Below are 22,691 nucleotides of genomic sequence, written 5' to 3' on the forward strand. Positions count from 1 at the left end.
AAATAACTATAACTTAACAAAAATAAGAAAGCAAAATAACGCAAACCAAGATAGGACACCAACTAGCTCTAACTAAACAAAACATGAAAGGAAGACGACACAGCAAATATGACCAATCATTAATACACAGGTGTCAAACAGGCGGCCCGCAGGCCAGATCAGGCCCGCTAAGAGATTGAATCCGGCCCGCGAGACAACACTCAGAGAAGCGCAAGAGAAAAACAAGCTACAGGTTGAAATATGTCAACTTGATGTTGCCAAAGCCAGGTGCCTCTCACAAAGGCACTGTACTTGTATTTATTTCTCTCTCTCTCTCTCTTTCTTTTCCACCCCTTTTCTCCCACTCTGTCTCTCTCTTTTTCTCTTTCTTTGTTGCTCTTTGTTTCTTACTCTCTCTGTATCTTTTTAACTTCTTTTGCTCTAACTTCCTTTTTTCCTTTTCTCTCTTTTCTCTTTCTCCCTTCCTACCCTTCACGCTTTCTTTTCTCTCCCTCTCTCTTTCTATTTCTCTTTGGATTTCTTTCTTCCTCTCCCTTTCTTTTCCCCTCTTTCTCATGACTTTTTATCTCTTTTGTTTCTCACGCTCTCTCCCTTTTACTCTTTTTATTTCTTTGTCCTGCCCTCTCTCCTTTTCCCTCCCTCTTTCTCTTATTTCTTTATCTCTCTTTTTCTTTCTCTTTAATCTACTAGTACGGCCCCCGAATGAATATTTGTTCTATCGTGTGGCCCCCGAGTTAAAATGAGTTTGACACCCCTGCATTAATGGAACAATAACAGAAGTGTCTTGACGGCAAGACCGATGTACAAAAAAATAGAAGATGAGAAGTACTTTGGCGATGCACAATCAGGAGAGACATTGTAAATCAAGTACAGAACATGAAAAGCCAAATATTAAAATATAGGATTGTACTTGTTACAAATCAGGGTTTTAAAAATGTCATAACTTCACTGGTCGATGAGACTCAGGGCATCTTATATTTTTCAACATGATTGTTAAATATAATAATAATAATAATAATAATTTCCTTGTATTGACATTCTGTGTAACAATGTACACAGAACGAAATGTCGATTGCACCTGACCCGTTGTAGCGAGCCGATGCAGCCGCAGCCAACAGAGGGCGCCGCCGAGGCAAAGATCTTTTTTAGTAAAATTTACCCATCTATCTTTCACTTTTCACCATTCCATTAAAGTAATACAATAGTTGTGTGTTCAATACAAAGAAATAAACGTTATTTTTTTTACTGAGTCAAATTTCGTTCAACATTCAAACAGGGAAAACAAGGTGAACCAGGTAGAGTGTAAATGCTGCTCTCTTGTGGTGGCAAGGAGAAACGCTTCTTCCGCTCTTGGGACTCAGATGACAGCGCAAGTGTGCGACGTTCAAAAGCCACGGTAAATGTACTCAGGAGACTCGCTGCTTTTTTGAGCCATCACACCAATTATATCTTCCAACTTTTTCAATGTTTTACTCCTTAAATTATTGTACCAGTGCTAGTCTTCATATTTACCCTTTTAATGACGTGTTACTGCTTTTCCCTTCAGTACTTGTTGAGTACATGAGTCAAGTTAAGTCATGTTTATTTGTATAGCCCTTAATCACAAAGAGTTTCAAAGGGCTGATGTTGACTTAAATTATTTCTTTCTTAATACTAATAGTATACCATTCTACCGACTAATGTTTTACTAATAGTATTCAATTCAAATCAACAAGCTACCATTCTACCGTCGGTGTCAATTTACTTCGGATCTCCCTGAAGGCACCACCACCCAGCAACAGGCGCGCACCTTGTAGTTATGGGAATTTCGGCTCTTGTTAGAGAACCGGCTTTTTTGACTAGGCTCACTGGAGATTGTCGGCGCTTCGTGCTCCCATTTAGTTCTTTTTTTATTTAAAGAAAAGAGAGAGAAAGGGAAAGATATAAAACAACAATAGGGACAAAGAGAGAGAGAGAGAGAGAGAGAGAGAGACAGAGACATTGAGATTAAGATAAAGAGAGAAAGAGAGAGAGAGAGAGAGAGAGAGAGAGAGAGAGAGAGAGAGAGAGAGAGAGAGGGAGAGAGAGAAATTAAATCGAGATAAAGACAACAAGTGGGACCGAGAGAAAGGGGGAGAGGAAAAGACAGAGACGTTGAGATAAAGATAAATAGAGATAGAGAGAGAGAGAGACACACACACACACACAGACAGAGAGAAAGAACAACGAAGAAAGAAAGAGAGAGAATGAAAAGGAGAGAAAAAGAATAAAAGAGAGAAAGAGCAAGTGAGCCAGGGATAAAAAGATAGAAAGAATGAGATAAATACAAAGAGAAAGGGAAAGATGGAGAAACAGAGGAAAAGAGAGGGTAATAGATAACAAAATAGATAAGATGAGTGTGTGAGATAGTGATAGAGGAATAAAGAGATAGAGAGAGGGGGAGAGAGAGAAAGAGAGAAAAAAAGAGAGTAAGCCAGATAAAAGAAGAGATAGGGGGGGGAGAAAAAGAGAGAGACAGGGGAAGAGAGATAAATAGAGGAGATAATGAGAGAAAGGGAGAAGGAGAGAAAGAAAGCAAGAAAGATAGAAAGGGAGAGAGGAAGAAAATGAGAAATGGAGGGAAGGGTGAGAGAAATAGATGAAGGGAGACAAAGGGAAAGAGAGGGAGAGGGGTAGGGCTAAACAGAGTAAGAAAAACAAGGAGTGAGAGAGAAAGGGGAGATTGAGAGAAAGAGAGACAGAGCATTTCGAAGGGAGTCAAATCCTAATAAATTGGAATTTTAGCTCTCGTCTTTCACTTTAGAGAGCCGGCATCAAAAGCCCTTTCTTCCACGAACTACACATTACTACCGCACATTGACTCAACTTCGTGCGCGTGACCGAGGAAAAAGTAGTGAAGGAATCCCGAAGTTATTTGCTCTCGCCAAGTTCACATTTCTGACTCAAGGAGGAGTCGCCGCCTCGAAAACTTCCACGCGTGGGAGGGCTTGACGGTAAGTACGAAAAAAATCATCTTTTGTCGGTATTGTTTTGTTTGGGTGGCGGCGTGAGGGGAAAGCGGAACTAGCTTTAGCCGCCTAGCTCCTGGTCGGCTCCAAGGGGCGACTTCCTGCCGGTTGTTGACCGCTACTCTATAAGCACAATGTAAGTCACTTTAAAAAGAAACATTTTTTACTTTTGAGGGTTCTTTGTGTTTAAACTTCGAGGCTTTATGTCGTATTTTATGTTAAGAAACTAGCGTGTCTTTCATTCACGTTATCGTCACTTGTTAAGTTGTTTTAATTTCTCTCGCGAGAACATTTTAGCAGCGAGATTATCAATTGTGTTAATTGACAGCTGCTGTAAATTTAAAGTTTTATTTTCCCGTTAAAAATCAAGCTAGTACACGTGTTCTCGCTTAGTTTCCTAGTCTTAAAGTAAAAGTCATGTTATCTTATTGTGTGTATTATCTTTGTTATTTCTCCCTTTGCCTTCTTTTAATTGTACTCCCCCTCAAAATGACTCTAAATAAAACATAACGTGATAACAGATACTGGAAATGTGTAGGCCATCACTGTGAGACAATGACGTCATTGTTTACTGCAGCATGACTTACCCGGAAGAACAGGTTTGGGCAGAAGAACCAGAACTTGGTAGCGAGGGACAGGGTTCGTACGGGTGCTTGAAATCCTCAAATGCTTGGATTTTAACGTGGTGTCTTCAAGGTTTGAAAATTACTTGAATTTTTGACAAAGTGCTTTTAAATGCTTAAAGTAGTTGACAGTTGAATAAAAGTAAAATTTAACATGATGCTGACCCTGCTTTCCGGTGATTTGGCCATTGCATTTCTTCTTCCCTTGGGATTAACATAAGCTGCATTAGTTTGCATGGTATTTTATGAAGCGTCATGTGAAAAACTGATAGACGTACCTAAAAATATTTATAACGGTGTTTCCCATATCTTTGAATATATCTGGTGGGCCTCTAGGGTCTAACGTCCCCGCCAGAGTCTTTTGAACATGTATTATTAAAGAAATATGTTATTTTTAAAGCTATATAAATGAAAAATGATTCAAACCAACCTTAGGATGTCTTGTATAAAATCACACACCCATGTTGTGCTCATTTGCACCCATTTTTGTACTCTCACTCGCTTTTGGTTGATTAGTTGATGTGGGTGTTTTCGTCTGTTGAGATTTTTTTTTGGGCCTAATTCGGGTTTCCATTGAAAGCTTTTTTTTTGGCGCAAGGTTCTAAGTTGGTCAACAAATTATATTTCAGATAATCAACTAATAGTGCGATATCATGTTTCCATCCGTAATGCAGTGGTTAGCACACTGGCCCAACACTGGAAAGGTCGTCGGTTCGAGACCTGGTGGAAACATCTTTGCCTGTAGAGTGATGGGCGCCACCAGGCTGCATTTGCCCAAAATACACCACAGGAAATAGTGCCCCTACGACACTAGTAGTTAAGGGATCCAACCAACAAACCAAGCAGTGCAATTTCAATCAATATGTGCAATTTTATATATTCAAATTATATAAGCCATTTCTATCTTTATTTGCTTATTCAAAAGCTATTCTTTTAACCATTTTCATTTGATTCAATCCAATACTAAATTATTCAGCCTGATTTTATCTTTTTTATTCTTGACTCCTTACCCCATTTTTGATGCTTTACTCCAATCCATTAATGAAATGAAATGATCTGCATTTATATAGCGCTTTTTAAGTCAATGACTTCCCAAAGCGCTTTACAATGTGCTCCACATTTCCCAATGAGTCCAGTGTAGTTAATCTTCAACAATGTTTCCATTATTTGATGAATCTAAATTTATTGCTGCAATATTTCCATTCCCTTTAAGTCATTTCAAATCGATTCCCATTAATTTAACATTACCTACAATAATTCCGTCGATATTTTTAAGCCTTTTTTCCTTTCTATCCAATTTCGAGAAATTGCTATTTGTAGTTGATATTGACATTAAAACATTAAAGGAGCTTCCCTAACCAAAAATGACAGTCACTTGCAAATAAATGGCTTTAAATTTCAATTATAGTTTTCTTCAAATAACATTTATTGGTAAGCAATTCACCAGTTTTTTCCACTTTTTGTTCGCTAAATGGCCACTAGAATGTAAAATAAACCATCCATTATGCCTAATAAAGTATGAAAATATTACATGGCTTTCCGTAGCTGTTAAAGAATGAATTGATTTAATATAATTTTGCCCGACTACTTTCAGGAAATGGGTTGTGTGAACATTTATAAATCATCCAGTCTAGCAGATGCTCCTATATCCTCTCTTCTTTTTTTCAACTTTAATTGAGAGTGCCATTGCTGCAGCTTTTGAGTCCAAAGGAAATATTTGCAAAGGAAGTGGAAGCGCATTACACTACGGAAGAATTCCTTTTGCAGTTTTTTTTTTTTTTTTTTTTGCAATTGCACGCCAAAATGCGCCAACTGTTGCACTGCTTTAAGAGTTGAGGGGAAAAGCGTCAGCATCCTCAGGGGGAGAAAGTCGGGTCTTGCTGATCTGGTTTGATTTCTTTTTAGATGTACACAAATGTATTTCAACCGTCACAATCAGCCTGAGTCGCATCATAACGGCGCTTAACCACAGCGATGCAGGAATAACTCACACGACTGAAAATCATAAAAAAATAAAGGCCCAAGCCCTGAGAGGATGTAATATTAACGGCACAGAGATCCTAAAACCCCAAACATTAAAGATGCCTTGTAATGACATAAACATTAAAGTAAGGAAATCGGACACGAGAGGAATGTTTGAAGTTGGCTTTTCCGAAGCGCACGAGCATTTAAAGCAACACGAATGAAAGCATTTGACCTATTTTCTTGTACTAAAATTTCTCGCTTTGGAACTTGAAGCCCAAAATCAAAGGCTGGTAACGTACCTTTGAGTCTAACCAAGTTGTTCAGTACGCATAATGACCCAAAAATGCAAATGTGATCGTTTTTGTGAATCAAAAAGTAAGAGTGGGATTATGAAACAAGAATTAAAAGCCAATGTTTACTGATTAGAACAACTGCGCGGATGTAGATTGATTTGTGGATGGTAACAGCATTGACATTTTGTTGTGTAAATTTGTTATATGAAAATAGTTTCCTTGTAAAAGCATGCCATTTGTACCATTTTGACACATCTGCTAGCATGCTGGTGTTGTTTTTACCTCATAAATACATGGTTAAAATATTTCTATGCAAGTGTCAGCATTAAGTCTTGTGACTGAACACCTTGTTTGCAAAAATGAGCATAAAAGCCTGCCAGGCTTAAGAACCAATTCCAGATCCGACAAAGAGTGCCAAGCCACGCCCACCATAGTTACTGAATCCATGTATCACGCGCGGAGCAAATGGGCTGGCCGAAACAACAGCAAATGTCTCTTTTTTTCGCTATTCCTGATAGCAAAGCCGTATAATTTCTACCTTATGATGAACACTTCTTAAAAGACTGTAGAAAAGGGTCTCAATTATTATATAGGTATATTCATAGCATCGAGGTGTTCAAAGATGCTAATAACCTTGTAATGTTGGCCATCTATGAGAAAGTCATCAGCCCCATACCAACTTCACATAGAAATTGATTCAGATTTGTCAGCTCTGACTGACTAATTGCAAATGTAAAGCAGGGTATATACACTTTGTTTTCCCTTCTAACAGACCTTAATGAGGTTTAGATATATAACCTCACTCTTATTTCTTGGCACATCTAATGCTGTAAAAGAAGCAAAGTTTTTTAGGCTGTTTTTGTAGCCTAATTTATAAGTTCATTACCTATGACTGATCAAACCCATTCGGGAAATGTTTAAGGCGTGTCCAGGCTTTAATTTCAAGGTAATATTCCAAACTAACGTGGCAGGGAGGCGCTACATGTCATGCTGTGAGGCTGGTAGGGTGCTGTGTTATAAACAACCCAACAGCAGCTTAAACTTCAGTTTAATAAATACAAGGCTTACTGTAGAACAAATAACTTTGTTTCGGTTCCCATCAACCATCTTCACGTTGAGTTAAACGTGAGGGCGACAGCATGCCTTTATCTACTTCAAACACTTCTCCAAATTATTTTTTGTTTGACGAAAAGAGACCAACCTCACCCCTACCAATTGTTCTTGATACCTCTGATCAACGTTACCAATGCCCCTGGCACATCGTTGAACCATTTTTATCACAAAACACTGTACTTACAAATGTTTTAGGTTACAAAGCTCCTCCCAGGACTAAATCAATTCTCAAGTAGAGGTCCCACTGTACAAGCGTGTAGATCATGTGATACAAAAATGGACGACCTAAATTGGGGGGGAGAGCGAGACAACCATACCATAGATTTTAAGACTAAATTCATCAAAACTTCTAAACTGGCTCAAATCTCATGTTTATGTGCATTTCATTTCACTGTGTGTCACTTGGTTCTGTGGGTTTTCTTATAGAGTGTCTCAACAGTGAACATACATTATTAAATGAGCTTCCATATTAAGGACTCCTTAGCAACATGCAGCCAAAACAGGGTGTGTTGGTGTGACACCTTATATTATCAGCATTGCTTAGGCTATGCACGCACCAATCTTGACTTTGAGATTATCAGAATTTGGAACACTACAGAGGAAATTTGCACGGGTAGCATTTTCTTCTAGCCATATGTTCTCATGAAAAGTGCAATATCTGGCTTGCGAGCCATAGGTTTCTAACTCCTGTACTTGAGGAAACATTGTTATTTATTTCTATGTGTTGAATCTTGGTGTTCTAACTCTGCCGCATTTCTGCCAGGCCGCAGACTATCGAGCTCAGAACCACGGGGGGAGCGTCCAAACTGGACAACAGCAACATGGACGACATGACAGTGGAGCAGATCGTCGCTAAGGCTAACCAAGTGACTGACGAGGTAAAATCCGCCTATAGGAAGAAAGCAGCTTGTTCTTGTACGAAAAAAAAACGATGACTGCAAACGAGGGCTTCAACGATTAGTCAACATCGTCGCAAAAATAGAAATGGTCGACAATGGATTGTTGCTCGTCACATTTTTCCAACAGAGGGCTTCTTAAATGATAATCTCTGCTGGGAGTCGCACATGCGCGTTAGCGAATAGCGTCTCTGTTTTGAGGGGGGTAACATAAATACATAACTGGCGGCATCAGCATTAAGTATGCGTACCAAAATTCTAAATTTGACGAGTGTTAGCCCGGATAAGGCGGATAAAAAGACAACATTCAAAGTTTGCAAAGCAGACTGTGCGTATCATGGCGGTAGATCAGTGACGCACGAACATTTGAGAAGCACGAGTCTGACTCGCCTCGCTGAGATTTGAGTAGTATTCGAGCCAATACGGTTTTGATGACATGTTTTTAGACATTGTGCGAGTACATTTCGCAATAAAAGAGATTATGAGCATTATACTAGACTCTGTCTGACAAACATATTTGGAATTCAATGCATGCAGTCTCAAAAACATACTTCAAACCGTTTGATTTCAAACTGTTGAGCGCGTCAAGTTGTTTTGTTAGACTGTGCAGTTGACCACTAAATGTACTTCACAAAATGCACATATTTAATCATGAGCCTGTTCTAGGTTGACAGGAATAACTCATGTTTACTTGCTTTTAATGTATTTTTATTTGCCTGTCCCAAAAAAAATGGAGATAACAGTGGGTTTATGTTTCTACCGACAAAGCACTACACATAAATAGTTTTAGATTTTTATTTAATTTTATACAAATTTGCAGAATGTTTTTTTTGTACCAGTGTTTCTTGTGCTTTTTAATTATTTTCTTCATAAATAAATCAACTTGTGACTGAGTTCAGGAAAAAAATCTTTATTATTCAACTAATCGTTTCAAAAGTTGGAGAAGATTTGACTATTAAAATTATCATTGGTTACTGCCCTATTGCAAACGGACGCTTTCAGCAATGATGAATATTTACAAAATCCTGTTAGGCATGGTTGTCACATGTGTCAATACAGTCAAAACATTTTTGTCTGTTGCAACATTTTGTTTAACCAGTTGGTTTTCCTGCATTTACAAAAATTGCATCAACAACGATATTAGATATATAGTTGCAAACATTTTCAAAGCTAACCCCTGCACCAAATGATGGATGACACTACTGTTGAATAAATAGCCCTAACGTGTACACCATATAGAAAATCTTTCATGATTTGAATTGAACTTTCTTCATTGTCATTGATAACAATGTAGTGAACTGTGTTTGCAACAAGATTAGACATGACACTCAAGGATAAGCACGTAATGGAGACTAAAAAAATACTAAAAAGGTGATAATGGAATATCAGAATGAATCGGCAAAAATATTCACAAAGTTGTGCCTGGAGCCTGTCCTAATATGAAATAATAGCGTAACAAAAAAAAATAGTGCTTCATAACAATAGTGCAATGCAAAGTCGTGTAATAACATTTACCAGCAACACAAACTTACAAATAAGTTGATATTTTTACTTTTCTTTTTTTGCAACTAGGAAGATATATACTTATATATACAGGTTATACCTCCTTGTCTAGGGTGGTGATGGCCCTGGGGAAGAAACGTTTATCCAACTTTATTATTAAAGTGAATGCAGACTTGTATAGTTGCTCCTGTGTGGCAAAATTCAAAAACTACAATTTGCCTTTGACATAGAAACAAAAACTAGAGGTGTAGCAAATAATCAATTAAAAATTACTAATGGATTTTACTACCGTCAGCTATTTATTAAAAAACAGATTGGATGGATTCATTATCAGAATTTCGGCTTTATTGTCCTCCACCAAAGAATAATCCTTCATCTTATTTGATATATTTAAAATGATTATTATGCGGGTAAACGATTTTAGTGGGTGACAAGCTTGCTTTGGACAATAATCAATAACATGTTTTGGGGGGAAACCATAAGATGAGAACTTTTTTTATTTTTCAAAATGTACTTTTTTTGTCAGGTTTTAAAGCTAGTCATAGTTAAAAGACAAAATAATAGATTCATTGAACAACAAAATGATCAGTTTGTTGCAGCCCTATTAATGATAACTAGTATGCGCTGTTTATGTAGTTAGACAATAGGATTTACTTTGTAATTATAATAATGCAAGTGTGCTCGAGGGCGGTTCAACATGACAGCTTTTAAAGGCTCTTACTTTTTTACCCTGATGATTTGTGCTCTCAACTTTTGTGTGCGTGTTGTATGATGTAATATTTTTCCTCTCTTCTTCTGCTGTCGCCTTGGCTGATGTGTCGCCTTCTGCTCAGTGGAGGTCAGAAACTAACAAATTGCAAACAAAGTGGAATACAAAATGTTTTGTCGTTTAAAAAAAGTCATAATCTCTTGGAGCAAATGCCCTTTGTTTTCTATTTCCCACTTTGAAGTTTTGTCACTTGGCAAATGTGTGGGCTGTGCCCCTTTCGGATATGTCATTGAAATAAGAAATAACAATATGTTTTATTTTTTTTCTGTAGTCGTTGGAAAGCACCCGCCGTATGCTGCAGATGGCGGAGGAGGTAAAACAAGCCGCCGGCCTCAGCATTGTTGAGTGTTTCTGAAACAATCAAAAGGGAATTAACACTTATTTTGCAGAGCAAAGACACTGGCATCAAAACGATGGTGATGCTGGACCAGCAAGGAGGTGTGTATGCATTTTAGGGCTGCAATGATTATTCAGAAATCGCCAATCGAAATAGTCCATAAGAATTCCATTCTTGACTATTGTCGTCACACAAGGTTACTAAAGAGTGAGGCGGCATACATGATTATGATCTCTACTGAGAGTCGCTCATGAGCAATAACTTCTCTGTCTGGACCGGTAACTTACAGAAATGACTGCTTTAATATCAAGTATGCGTACCAAAACCCACTGTACCAAAAGGTTTGGGTGAATTTTAGCCTGGATACTGCGTATAAAAAGAATACTTGCAGGTTGCAAAACAGACCTTGCGCATCATGGCACTTCGGTGATGCACAAACATTCAAAGAGAACAGTCGGATAGTTGAAGGAAATGAGTCTGACTCGCCTCTGTAAGATTCAGGTAACATTCAAGCCAATACGGTTTAGAAGACATACATTTTACATTTAAGCTCAAGCGTTATGCCACTCTGTGCCTGACGAATGTATTTGAAATTAAATGCATCCAGTCAGAAGAACAAACATTGCCTCCCCCCATTTTGAATAGTGACAAAAACATTGAAAACGCTAAAAATGACAAACATCTGTTGTATGAACCGCTTGATATCAGACAGTTGAGAATCGTTACGTCCTTTTGTCAGAAACTCACTACTACTTCACAAAGTCCACATATTTGTTTATTATACTATTTTACTGCTGCTGATAAGCCTGTACTTTGTTTCCAGTGACAAAAAAATATAAATTAATCTCACTTGTAGATGGTTTTAATAATGGATTTATGTCCCTACAGACAAGCACTGTGCCTAAATGTTTATTTTTTGTAAAAATGTGTAGTATGTTCAATAAAATATTTATCTTTCATTATACCACCTTTTCTTGTGTTTATAATAATTTTCCACATAAACTTCGTGCTAAATTTAAGAAAATAACAATTATTTCTTGAATACTCGACTAATCTTTACTATAAAAATAGTCATTAGTTGAAGCCCTAATGCATTTTTTTCTTTAATACGTCCGCTTGTTCTTTGCTGGATGTTGCGCACTTAGACTTGTGCTTCTCTTTCAGAACAGCTGAATCGTGTGGAGGATGGCATGGACCAGATCAACCAGGACATGAGGCTGGCCGAGAAGAACCTGTCAGACCTCTCTAAGTGCTGCGGCCTTTGCATCTGCCCGTGCAACAGGTACGCCCCCTGCTGTCAAATGTTGTCACGACACAAGAATTTCTCCGCTTAATTGGGTAAAAAAAGGTGTCACCAACCTTTAAAGCTGAGATCTATGTATTTTTTGTTACTCATTGGTGTTAAAGGACTACCATTTTGATATGAATTTTTTAAAAAACTTTTTATTACTGTGTTATTCGCAAGTTTTAGTTATAAGAAGTTTAAGTCACTTACTAAAACATTGTTTCAGTTAGAAATCAAGTTTAGACAATTGCATTGACCCATCACTGGAGAAGTATTTTCGGAACTTGTGTGCGGGGTACTCAGGTGATCTTGGAGAGTTACCTGGTGTCCACAGGCACCACGTTGGAGACAAATAAGAGTTTTTTGTTTGTTTGTTTTGCCATTAATTACAATTATATAGTGATTAATTTGAAAAATATACAGTAATCTCTTGTTTCTCGTGGGGTCTGTGTTCCAAAAAGGACACGTGATAGTCAAAAGTTTGTGCGTAAAAAACTCCTGCATTAAACCATACAAAAACTCTGGACTACAGAGCACACCTGATCAAAACTTGAGCAAAACTAAGATAGAAATTCAATTTTCTTTTTGTACAAGTCGCTCCACATTCCAAGCCACAGTCTAAAAAGCCATAAAAGTACTCGTTTAGGTCTATTTCTTGCATTTATAAATAACAGCGGGAAAATGTCCAGTAAAGCAGTCAATATTAATGAAATTGACATTTACACAGCAGTGCAACAAAACATTTGTAAAAACAAAACTCAAACTCAGAAGCCTGTACAATCACAACACCCTGTACACATGCTGAGTCATGCAACTGATTTTAAGCTCTCCCATCCCTTGCACACATGACAAAGTGATAGAGTAGAGATTTATGGAATTTGGAACTGAGTTTTTTGTGTCATCATTGTAGCCTTAGTCAGCTTAATCCTGATGTATGTGCACATATTTAATAGAAAATAATTAACTTCCTTTACTTTTTAGACCCCTCAAACAAAGCACCCCCACCCAATTTGCGCATGCGACTTGTAATTTTGCTCTGTAGTCCGGAATTTACGGTAAATCATTTTGTCCTTTGTTCCTGCTCCTTGGCCAAAATAATTATCCCAATGACGCGTGCGACACAAAACGTTTGCCCACACCTGCATTAAACCAATACCAAATTAGTAGGTGACCCATAAACTCGGTTCTTCCTTGAACGCGGGTGTTTTAAACACAAACTCATAACTATTTCAACTCCTCTTCCCAAAACGCCCTCGCACAAAGTCGAGGATTGGTTGACGATTACCAAAAGATGAGGTAGGGAAGTTGGGTTTTCCTTGCGTGCGTTCGACATCCTTCTTTGCAGGCACCGACTCATTTTCTTTCCCTTCAAGGGTGACGTCTATTGAGAACGACTCTCGCTACAAGCGTACGTGGGGTGTCGGCGGAGGGCTGGACTCTGAAAGTAACGGTGACGGCTCCAAAGTTGTGTCCAAGCAACCCGGTGCGGTTCGCAACGGGCAGGCCGGTCAAGTCCACGCACAGCCGCCCCCTTCTGGTCCTTATGTCAAGAGGTAAAACTTGCATGTTGGGAAGTATGGCTGCACAATATTGGGGAAATACTTGCTATTTTTCACACCTGTATTGCAAATTTGATGCAATTTGGATTTTTAAAGAAAAGTGCATTTTCTGTGCTAGGGTTTTTTTTTTTTTAATGATGGTAACATACAAACTTACCTCCAGATGGCGTTCTTACCGACAGAGTATACGACTGTAACAAAATGACAACTATAAATCTACAAATAAAAACAGAATTGCAGTTGAATAAATGGTCTATATTGTTATTATACAACTGTGTAACGAAATTGGACAACTTCTCCTTTCAGTGTAAGAAAGCGATTTGGAGAGCGGCTGGCTAGCTGCACCCTAGCACCAAGTAACACCGACTACAAGAAAGTCCCTGCAATGATAAAATACCAAAGTCACAAACGTAGCGTTTTCCCACGAGTTGTAGCTCCAGATAATTTGTTTCATGGGTAATTGATCTGGCGTTGGTGACTAGCCAGGCTCGGCAAGGGTAACTTGTGAGAGTTGTAAGCTTAGCTGTAGCAGCAGGCCTGCCGTTTCGCTATTGCTTTATTTCCTGACGCTGCATCAGTAGCTTCCGGAACCCATTGATCCACAAAGCGCGTGCTGGTCATCACCATTTCTTTGCGCTCTTCTGACTTTTCTCTGAGACCGGTTTAATTTATGAATTCGTTTTCAAACCAGATGACGCATCGCGCAACCATTTTTTTTTTGTGGCTAGGGGAAAAAAAACCCATAGAACTATAAATCCTTGGGAAAAAAAAACATTCTCACGATTACACAATTGCACTATGTCATATCGCATTATCGATTAGATTTCTCTTAATCGTGCAGCGCTATTGGGAACTGGGATGCGCAAAAGTGTTAAGTTTAAACTGAGTAGACACTAAAAATAAGGAGAGAAAACATCACTGGATTTTGATCTTGCAAGGAGGACTGGAAGAGAAGCCTCCAGATAAGGCTATTCCATCCACGTTCTAAAGCCTTCCCCTGACCACTCTCTTTTTATTCAATTTTAAAGGTTACAAAAAACGGATCAGCCCTAAGGGGTGTGGATATCAAAGAACTGCCACATAAATGGCCTATGAGGACAATGGTGTAATAAATCAAAACGACCAACAACAGTGCGCTCTAAAAGTCAAAAAAGAGAACTGGCATACGATGAAGTCTTCTTTACACGAGTCCAATATTCAAAAACAAAATAGATGTATCAAAATGAGAATTTCATTTCAGTTTTCTTACCGTGACAGGATAACTAACGACGCCCGTGAGGACGAGATGGAGGACAACCTGAACGCCGTGGGCGGCATTATCGGGAACCTCAAGTCAATGGCGATGGACATGGGTACCGAAATCGACAAACAGAACAAGCAGATTGACAGAATCACGGACAAGGTAATAAATGAGTTGTTTCAGCTTTGTAGTAGACCCTTGGTATCCGACGTTAAACTGCTCTGAGGTGAGGATCAAAAAATGAAATTGTCAGGGGGGATAGAGACCTATGGTAATGCGTTCAAACACCTCAGTACCTCAAGTAAAAACATGAAAATAAGAAAGGCACAACAAATTATAAAACTGACTCTCAAACAATTGTCATTTGTCATTGATTTCTCTTGTATAAGGGGCACCGGACTATAGGGCCCACCTGACTACCATAAGAGCTACTGTTTTTATTGATCTAATGATTGATTACTCGGAAAATGTCGCAGACCTAGATGTGTTTAACGGGAATCAAACCCAGGTTACGGCCGTGAGAGCGCCAAAATATCTATAGACTACCAGTGATTCAGATAACAGACAATTCTGTTTCATCTTATCACACTATTTTTACTCTTATTGCCAGAAACAAATGTTAGAGAATGGGAAAAAAAAGTCGAATGAAAACGACTAACAACCTGTTTTTGTTTTCTTGCAGGCGGATATGAACAAAGTGCGCATTGACGAAGCCAACACGAGAGCCACCAAACTTATCAATTAAGAAGCAGCTTGTGCCAGCATAGAAACTGGACCGGATCAATGAGAGCTTTGGTTTTCTAAAATAAAAATGAAAAAATAAGCAGCTTATTATAAACACCTAATCGCAGCCACGCAAGAACACGCAAACTCAAAGCACCCAATAGTTGGACAATTGCTTTAGAAAGTGGCTGTTTTTTTATAAATGGCAACAATGTATCAGGGATTTTTATTTTGGGCGATGATATGTAGAAAAAAAAAAAATGCCTTCTGTGTTCTCCTTGGTCAGCATGTAATTATTGTCGATGCATATATTTAAGTCTTCTTTCAAGCAGAGCTGTGAATGAAATCTTGCCCATGATATTTTAGAATCTATTTAATGCGTAATATGCTTCATTTGGAACTGAATTGCCCCTCCTCAGTTTTGTGATCAGTGCAAGGCTGCTCTCCCCCTCCTGTAAATATGTTCAGTCGGCAGCGCAAGTGACTGGCGATATGCCGCACTTGGACCACCCAAAATTGTTCAATTGTTTGTATTCCGAAATAAAGCTATTCCAGGTAAGGATGCCATCTTTTTCATTTTGTCCACCAACCGTGATGGGGAATCTTTAGACAACTGGCTCTTTCTGCTCGACTCACTGGAAAAAGCCAGCTCTTTCGACTGACAAATGGTTCTGTTTGTACGGGTGCCAGAAATCCTTAAACGCTTGAATATAGGTGAAGTGCTCGTAAATGCTTGGAATTGTTGCCGTTTTTATCAACAACTCTGCTTAAAAATGGCGCCGGCGCAGCTCTCTGGTGCCTTTGCTTTGCTATTGCATTTCTTCCCTCGGGATTAACGGTAGCTGGCATTAGTTTGTATGGCATTGTCCTATAAAGCGACATTGCTCCCTACGGGTCGCGCCCAATAGGAGAGGTGCATGTTACACCTAAATGGGGCACTATGAAACGTGTGTCAGTGCCAGGATTATGCAGCAATTGTGGACAATGCAATAAAATGAAGGGAGCTTTTCCTTGTGGTAAATTGTAACGGGAAGGATTTCTTGCAACTGGAAATGTAAGCAACTGTCATCTGAAGGGAAGATATTTGTCTAAAAATATATACACACTTATTGTTCAGACTCGCAAATATATTCTTAAATTACTTGAGATCTAAAAATCATGTGTTGAAAAGAAATTATATATAAATCGCACATATATTGGCGGATCTGCTAAATACAAGATTCACACTGGATTGCTTCTTTAAACGGTACTGGAGAAATTGAACATTTTCCTTTGAAAGTCCATAAAAATGCTGGAAATTGACCATGAAACAGATTCAAAACCTCATTCTTCAGACTTTTGTTAAAGTAATATTACCAATAACGATGAAAAAATTATGAACCAAATTAATATTGAAAATGGATTGTTACCAAATTATAATACTTTTGGTTACAGGATTTGACGTCCTTCATATAGACCGGTCCTAAGCGCCTTTAGAGTGATGGGGAAGGAGAGTGAGGCGAAAAGATAAAGATGGAGAGAGAAAGAAAAGAAGAACACTGGAGAAAGACACAAAAATGGGCAGAAAGAGCGCGTTTCGAAGGAATCCCTTTTGTTCACGAACAACCCACAACTACAACGCAGTTTTTCATTCCGGTAACACGCAAACATCACAAAATGTGTACTTGACCAGCATAATCCTCTGGTAATAACCTCCCCCCATTTTGAGTAGTGACAAAAAACATAAGTCCATATTGTGTGACATTAAAAAGAACTCATTGAAAAGTGAACATTAGTCAAAGTGGAGTCGTTTGCCTCCCATCCAGAACCATTGACAAAACCTATTTGTCATGCAGCAGTGTCTCAAGACTGCCCCCTTCTGGGCTGTTAAAGACTGCCATAAGAATCTCTACATTCAACTTCATTCTGCTAATGATAGGTTTGATTGGCATGTTACAAGAAGAGCAACGAGCTGATCCGGGAATGTCCGATTCCTCCGGCGCACATCCGACAAAGAGATTCCAGGTATTTGAATGTTGTCACTTTATTTTCCAGCCCAAAAACTTCAATTCATGTAACAGACAACTGTTTCGAGTGTCGTGTCGTCACGACAACCCCGATGGCTACATTTACAAAGCGTCTCCGATAGGTTAGCACAGTATAGGTTCACGACCATCGTGTGAGTCACCAAAACAAATGTGTCATACGTGCGGCCAAAGCGAGCGTACGAATCATTCTTAGGTTGAGTGTGAAAAGGGCCTTCTGTGCTTACGTTCAAAAGAGAGACTTGCTAAACTGTGTCGACTTGGACAAAAAGAACCCATGTTGATTTTCGGAGGGGGGGGGGGGTGAATCCCTTCACTGATTGGACGAGGCGTCAGAGGCAGGTTACCGTGGTGACGCCGAAGGTCGGTTTCCTTCTCACTTTTTCTTGACGAAGCGACCAAACTTTTTGTCCTTTTTGGCAAGGGTTCCAGGTGAGGACGAGGATGGGGATGGGGCCGGCGGGGGCAGACTTTGGCTCCTGGCCCCTGACGGGCCCCGATCTTCCTCAAACGGATTGCTCAGGGCCCTCGGCATGGCCTTGCTCAAGCGTTGCAGCTCCTCCTGAAAACGTGCGAAAAATCAAAACGTGTGTCAAGGATGTGGGGGATTTCAAAGTCAAATGACTTCAAACTCACGTTCAGAATAGCAATTCTGTAGCTTAAAGGGGAATTGGATATGAGAAAGAAAAACATTGATCATTCTTTAAATTCAAATGAACTGATTTTAAATAATCCACTGGTTAAAATCCACCTCCTATTCATTTAAACCAATAGTTTAAAACCAATTTTAACATCTTATACAGTATCTTTGCCACACAAAATTCAATTCAGCTACTGTACCCTCGTGTTGGAAGCGCGCTACAAGTGTACCGGTCCCGAAGAACAATGTCTTATGTTTGAACAATTATAGACCCGTAGCACTCACGTCCGTGATCATGAAAACTTTCGAGAAGATGGTATTGAAATTCATGAAGTCCTTTCTACCATCGAATCTAGATCTGTACTAATTCGCGTATCGTGCTAATTGAAGAGTAGATGATGCCCTTTCAATTTGGATTCATGAGATTCTAAGTCATCTTGAGCATAGGAATTCATACGTTAGGGTTTTAATTCGGCTTTTAACACCATCATTCCTTCTAAATTGCATTTTAAACTTCTTCATGACCTCAATTTTCCCGTTTTATTATCAAATTGGATTTTAGATTTCCTTCTCAATAGAGAACAGTCCGTTGCATTGGTGAGAAATATTCATGTTCTATTGTCCTCAACACTGGTACGTCTCAGGGCTGTCCATTGTCTCCAACTTTGTTTTCCCTATTTACTCATGATTGTCAACCCAATTCTGACCATTCACTATTCGCTAAATATGCAGACGACACCACGGTTTCTGGCTTTATTTCAAATGGAGACGAAACTGAATAGCTAGCAGAAATTGATTCACTTTCCACCTGGTGTCATGAGAGTAATCTGTTATTGAATGAAGGTAAAACTAAGGAGATAATGGGTTTACGTACTAAGCCTCCCCCTCATGTGCCACTGTCAATTAATGGTAGTGAGGTCGAACTGGTCCATTCATTCAAGTTTCTGGGTACTTATCGTATTTTCCGCACTATAAGGCGCACCTAAAAGTCTTAATTTTTTTCAAAAGCTGACCATGCGCCTTATAACACAGTGCGCCTTATATATGGCTCAATATTAAATTCGCAAGGTCTCGCAACTTACGCAACAGCCGCCGACTCGATTTTACCCCGAACGTGGAGTAGTCCGCGGTGTATGCTAGGATTTATATACCGGCGTTTCATTGGCTAACCAATGTGTCAATCATCATTTGAATCGATCACTATTGGCTGAAGTTATTCGGAGCCTCGGATTGGCTAGATGGCCAAAACAAACCCTGCAATCGGCCGAGTTTAGCAATGGCGTAGCAAGCTTGCTAAAGTACTCCATAAAGAAACATGTTTCATTAGTCTGTAAATATTCTACTCTCCTGGATTTACTTCACTCACGGTTGTAAGAAGATCATGAGTGCGTATCATTATTGAACGTGAGAACTTAGGTGAGTTATGCGGCTTTATATTTTCCCGGTATCTTGTTTTAGAACGATCTTGATGTTGCTGTGATGAGTTGAGTGAATTAAAATCAATTCCAAGTGTTTATTGTCATATGCACAGTAAAGTTGTGAGCGAAAAAGAAAATAGAAACATAGAAATGTTTGGCATTTCTTGAATCCCGAGACTTCAACCTTCCGAATGATATTTGAAATGACGCATTTGAGTGACATCGTACGGACACCGCATCCGCACGTGTCTACGACACGTATTTGCTTCTTTGCAAGCTTTGGGAATGTTAAGGGGGTAATCAGTTTGACTGAATCATCTGACTGTTTTGTCGACGTTACCATTGTAGCGCCTTATAATCCGGTGCGCCTTATCTATGGAAGATATAGGACCAAAAATTATTTGTTGGGGTTGCGCCTTATAACCCGGTGCGCCCTATAGTGCGGAAAATACGGTACTTGTCAGCTGACCTCACATGGACTGTCAATGCTATTGATATTCCAAAGTCAGCCAGACAAAGGCTCTACTTCCTTCGTCAACTCAAATCATTCAGAGTCCGTCAATCCATTCTAGTCAATTTTTATCGTTTTATCATTGAATCCGTTTTAACTAGGTCAACCACAGTTTGGTCGCGTCAATCAGAAAGAATTGTCAAAGATGGAATCAGTAGTGAGGACGGCAGAGGAAATAATAGGTACTGGCCTCCCGTCCCTGCACAGTATTTACATTGAACAAACGAGAAAACAGACACTAAAAATTGTGGACGATCCCAGTCACCCTGCTCGCAGGTACTCTGATTACCTGCCGTCAGGTCGCCATCTTCGCTCCGTTTTGAGCCAGACTACACGTCTTAAAGAGAGTTTTTACCCTTCCGCTATTCGGGAATTGATTAGGTTATTATGTATAGTATTATGCCAGCGGCATTCCTCCGACCTATTCTACTCTAGTCTCGTTATTTACATATTCTTTCTTTTTAAACTATTTTATATAATTACCTAGTATTATACACTACAATATCTTTTTTACTCTATTATTTTTATTCTTTTAAATCTATTATATTATCATTATTGAGAGTTCGCGTGTCAAATGATTTCTTGTATATATCATGTTTATGGTTTATACTGCCTGAATAAATAAATACAATACACAATACAAAATCGAATTTAAGAGCAATGTCCGGAAATGTTCGTATCTACCGTTTTTCGTAACTCGAACGGTCGTAAGTAGGGGAGCGTCTGTACATTGGTGAGCCCTTGCTAAAATATGTGTGGCTTACCAAACACCTTTCATTTTTGACTGAATGAATTGCAATCGATCTCAGAACTCACCTCGTCTCTACACTGTATCAAGTATTCACTTCCATCTTCAAGACTGAAAAAAATAAATAAAATAATCTTCAACAACAAACACACACAGAGTAGTTGTGCGGGGGTTCGACTCACCTGAGTTTGCCGACGTGCTTTTTCTTCTTGTAGTTGAGCATCACCTCCCAGCTGGCGTTGGCCAAAGGCAGCGGCTCCTCGCCGTGAAATGTAGCCCCCTGCCCAAAACTTTTAGCGTCTTTGTAGCTCCACAGCTGACCGGGTCGAAGGACGCAGTACAAGTTGTTCCACGACCTACAACATAAGACAATAAATAGAGGACCCTCAAAAAAACTAATCAATTGTGAATCCCGGATTAATGAGCCTGCAGCGTGTGCAAATTTAAGAACGGGACTCAACCTTGTTTTTGTATAAGCTGCCCTGGATTTTAAGCTTCAGGCTTAAAGAGCCATAAAAATGAACTTCCATTTTGTACATTTTGAAGGATTTTTTATTTTATTTATTTGACTATAAGGGATTTAATATAATAAAAATAACATTTGTTGATGCAGTAGAGAGATTCACTGACTGTTTTTCTTCAAGGTACATTAGAAGGTTAGGCTGTCTGGAATGCATCAGACGTCTTTGGATAAATGAATTCTTGTGATTGCTGACGCGGGAAAAGGCTGATAAGCTTTGCTGGTGTGAGTCCTTTAGACATGGCGGCGCCCTTTGGCGAGGCGGCGGCGCGCCCATGGGAGGAGGAGTCAGCACGCCCAGGGGAGGAGTCAGCACGCCCAATGGGGGGTGGCCGACACCCTGGCGTGTCAAAAAGACGGAAGACGGAGAGAGACAGGAAGGGAGAAAGACGGGGGGTCAGATTGGAGAACGGGAGATGGGAGGCTCGACAAGACTAATTCGACAATAATTCGGCAAAATTCGATGGAATTCACTTAATAGATAATTTAAGAAAATAAATCTGCCCCATGTGAAAATGCCTGTCTCTTGTCAATACTTTTACCCTAAAATTAAGAAAAGAGCATGCATTGTTAGGAGAATAAAGTTTGTGTTTTAATGTAGTCAAATAAGTAATTTGAACCATTTGGTAAACGCTAAATTTATAATATAGTTTTTTCCCCTGACAATTTTAAGAAAATCAGCGGGGAAATGTCCAGTACAGAGAAGTCACACATCGTGCCGCGATGACGACACTCATTTGCGGACTATATCCTCAGCTTTCAATCCTAATCCACTAGCGCAGTCGTCGATATGAATACAAGTTGCATTAACATACACAAGAGTAGGACTGCAACTACCGATTAGTTTTATCATCGATGAACAGGTTGATTAGTCTATCAATTAATCGAATCGGATTTTACAAAAAGACCATTTTGAAGTTACTCCTATATTCATATATTGAGATGTTTTGTATCGATCGAAAAATAGTGTTTGACCACTAATAAACCAAAATACAAATGTATGCCAGGGCAGCACGGCAGAGCAGTGGTTAGCGCGTGTGTGGCATAGTTCTGAGGTCATGGGTTCAAATCCAGCTACCAACCTTCCTGGGTGGAGTTTGCATGTTCTCCCCGTGCTTGCGTGGGTTTCCTTTTCTCTCTCTCTCTCTTCCACCCCTTTTCTCCCACTCTCTCTCTTTCACACTCTGTGTCTCTATTTTTCTCTTCCTTTGTTGCTCTTTGTCTCTTTCTCTCTCTGTGTCTTTTTAACTTAATTTGCTCTAACTTCCTTTCTTCCTTTTCTCTTTCCCTCTTCCTACCCTTCGCGCTTTCTTTTCTCTCCTTCTGCCTTTCTATTTCTCTTTGGATTTCTTTCTTCCTCTCCCTTTCTTTTCCCCCTCTCTCACGACTTTTTATCTTGTTTCTCACGCTCTCTCCCTCTCTCTTTTCTTTGTCCCACCCTCTCTCCCTTTTCCCTCCCTCTTTCTCTTATTTCTTTATCTCTCTTTTCTTTCTCTTTAATTTACTAGTCCAGCCCCCGACAGAATGTTTGTTCTAT

At 39.3% G+C, this 22,691-nt stretch overlaps 2 protein-coding genes across 10 annotated transcripts in view; one reads left to right on the forward strand and one right to left on the reverse strand.

The window, feature by feature from the left end:
- The first annotated feature begins 2,804 nt into the window (after nt 1-2,804).
- LOC148351931 (synaptosomal-associated protein 23-like) lies at nt 2,805-15,852 on the forward strand. Of its 2 annotated transcripts, none has more exons than XM_088354604.1 (8): nt 2,805-2,972; nt 7,745-7,859; nt 10,421-10,462; nt 10,539-10,587; nt 11,651-11,768; nt 13,145-13,324; nt 14,588-14,732; nt 15,253-15,852. In XM_088354604.1, exons 2-8 carry the CDS (start codon nt 7,803-7,805, stop codon nt 15,313-15,315), a joined length of 654 nt encoding a protein of 217 aa, XP_088210730.1. In that variant the 5' UTR covers nt 2,805-2,972; nt 7,745-7,802; the 3' UTR covers nt 15,316-15,852. The 2 variants fall into 2 exon arrangements, with proteins under 2 accessions (XP_088210730.1, XP_088210729.1); XM_088354603.1 differs by lacking the exon at nt 2,805-2,972 and adding an exon at nt 2,986-3,123.
- Nucleotides 15,853-17,298: 1,446 nt separating this feature from the next.
- Nucleotides 17,299-22,691, reverse strand: part of sptb (spectrin, beta, erythrocytic) — a 65,249-nt gene continuing 59,856 nt past the window's right edge. For all 8 annotated transcript variants that reach the window (XM_088354977.1, XM_088354979.1, XM_088354978.1 and 5 more), the window contains 3 exons: nt 20,817-20,990; nt 20,703-20,745; nt 17,299-17,879 (listed from right to left, as the gene is read on the reverse strand). In XM_088354977.1, coding sequence (XP_088211103.1) covers nt 17,694-17,879; nt 20,703-20,745; nt 20,817-20,990 — 403 coding nt within the window. In that variant the 3' untranslated portion in view covers nt 17,299-17,693. The remainder of the gene's footprint in view (nt 17,880-20,702; nt 20,746-20,816; nt 20,991-22,691) is intronic.

This window comes from Urocampus carinirostris, chromosome 15 (assembly GCF_059441175.1).
Source record: "Urocampus carinirostris isolate Australia breed hairy pipefish chromosome 15, RoL_Ucar_1.0, whole genome shotgun sequence".
Classification (NCBI taxonomy): domain Eukaryota; kingdom Metazoa; phylum Chordata; class Actinopteri; order Syngnathiformes; family Syngnathidae; genus Urocampus; species Urocampus carinirostris.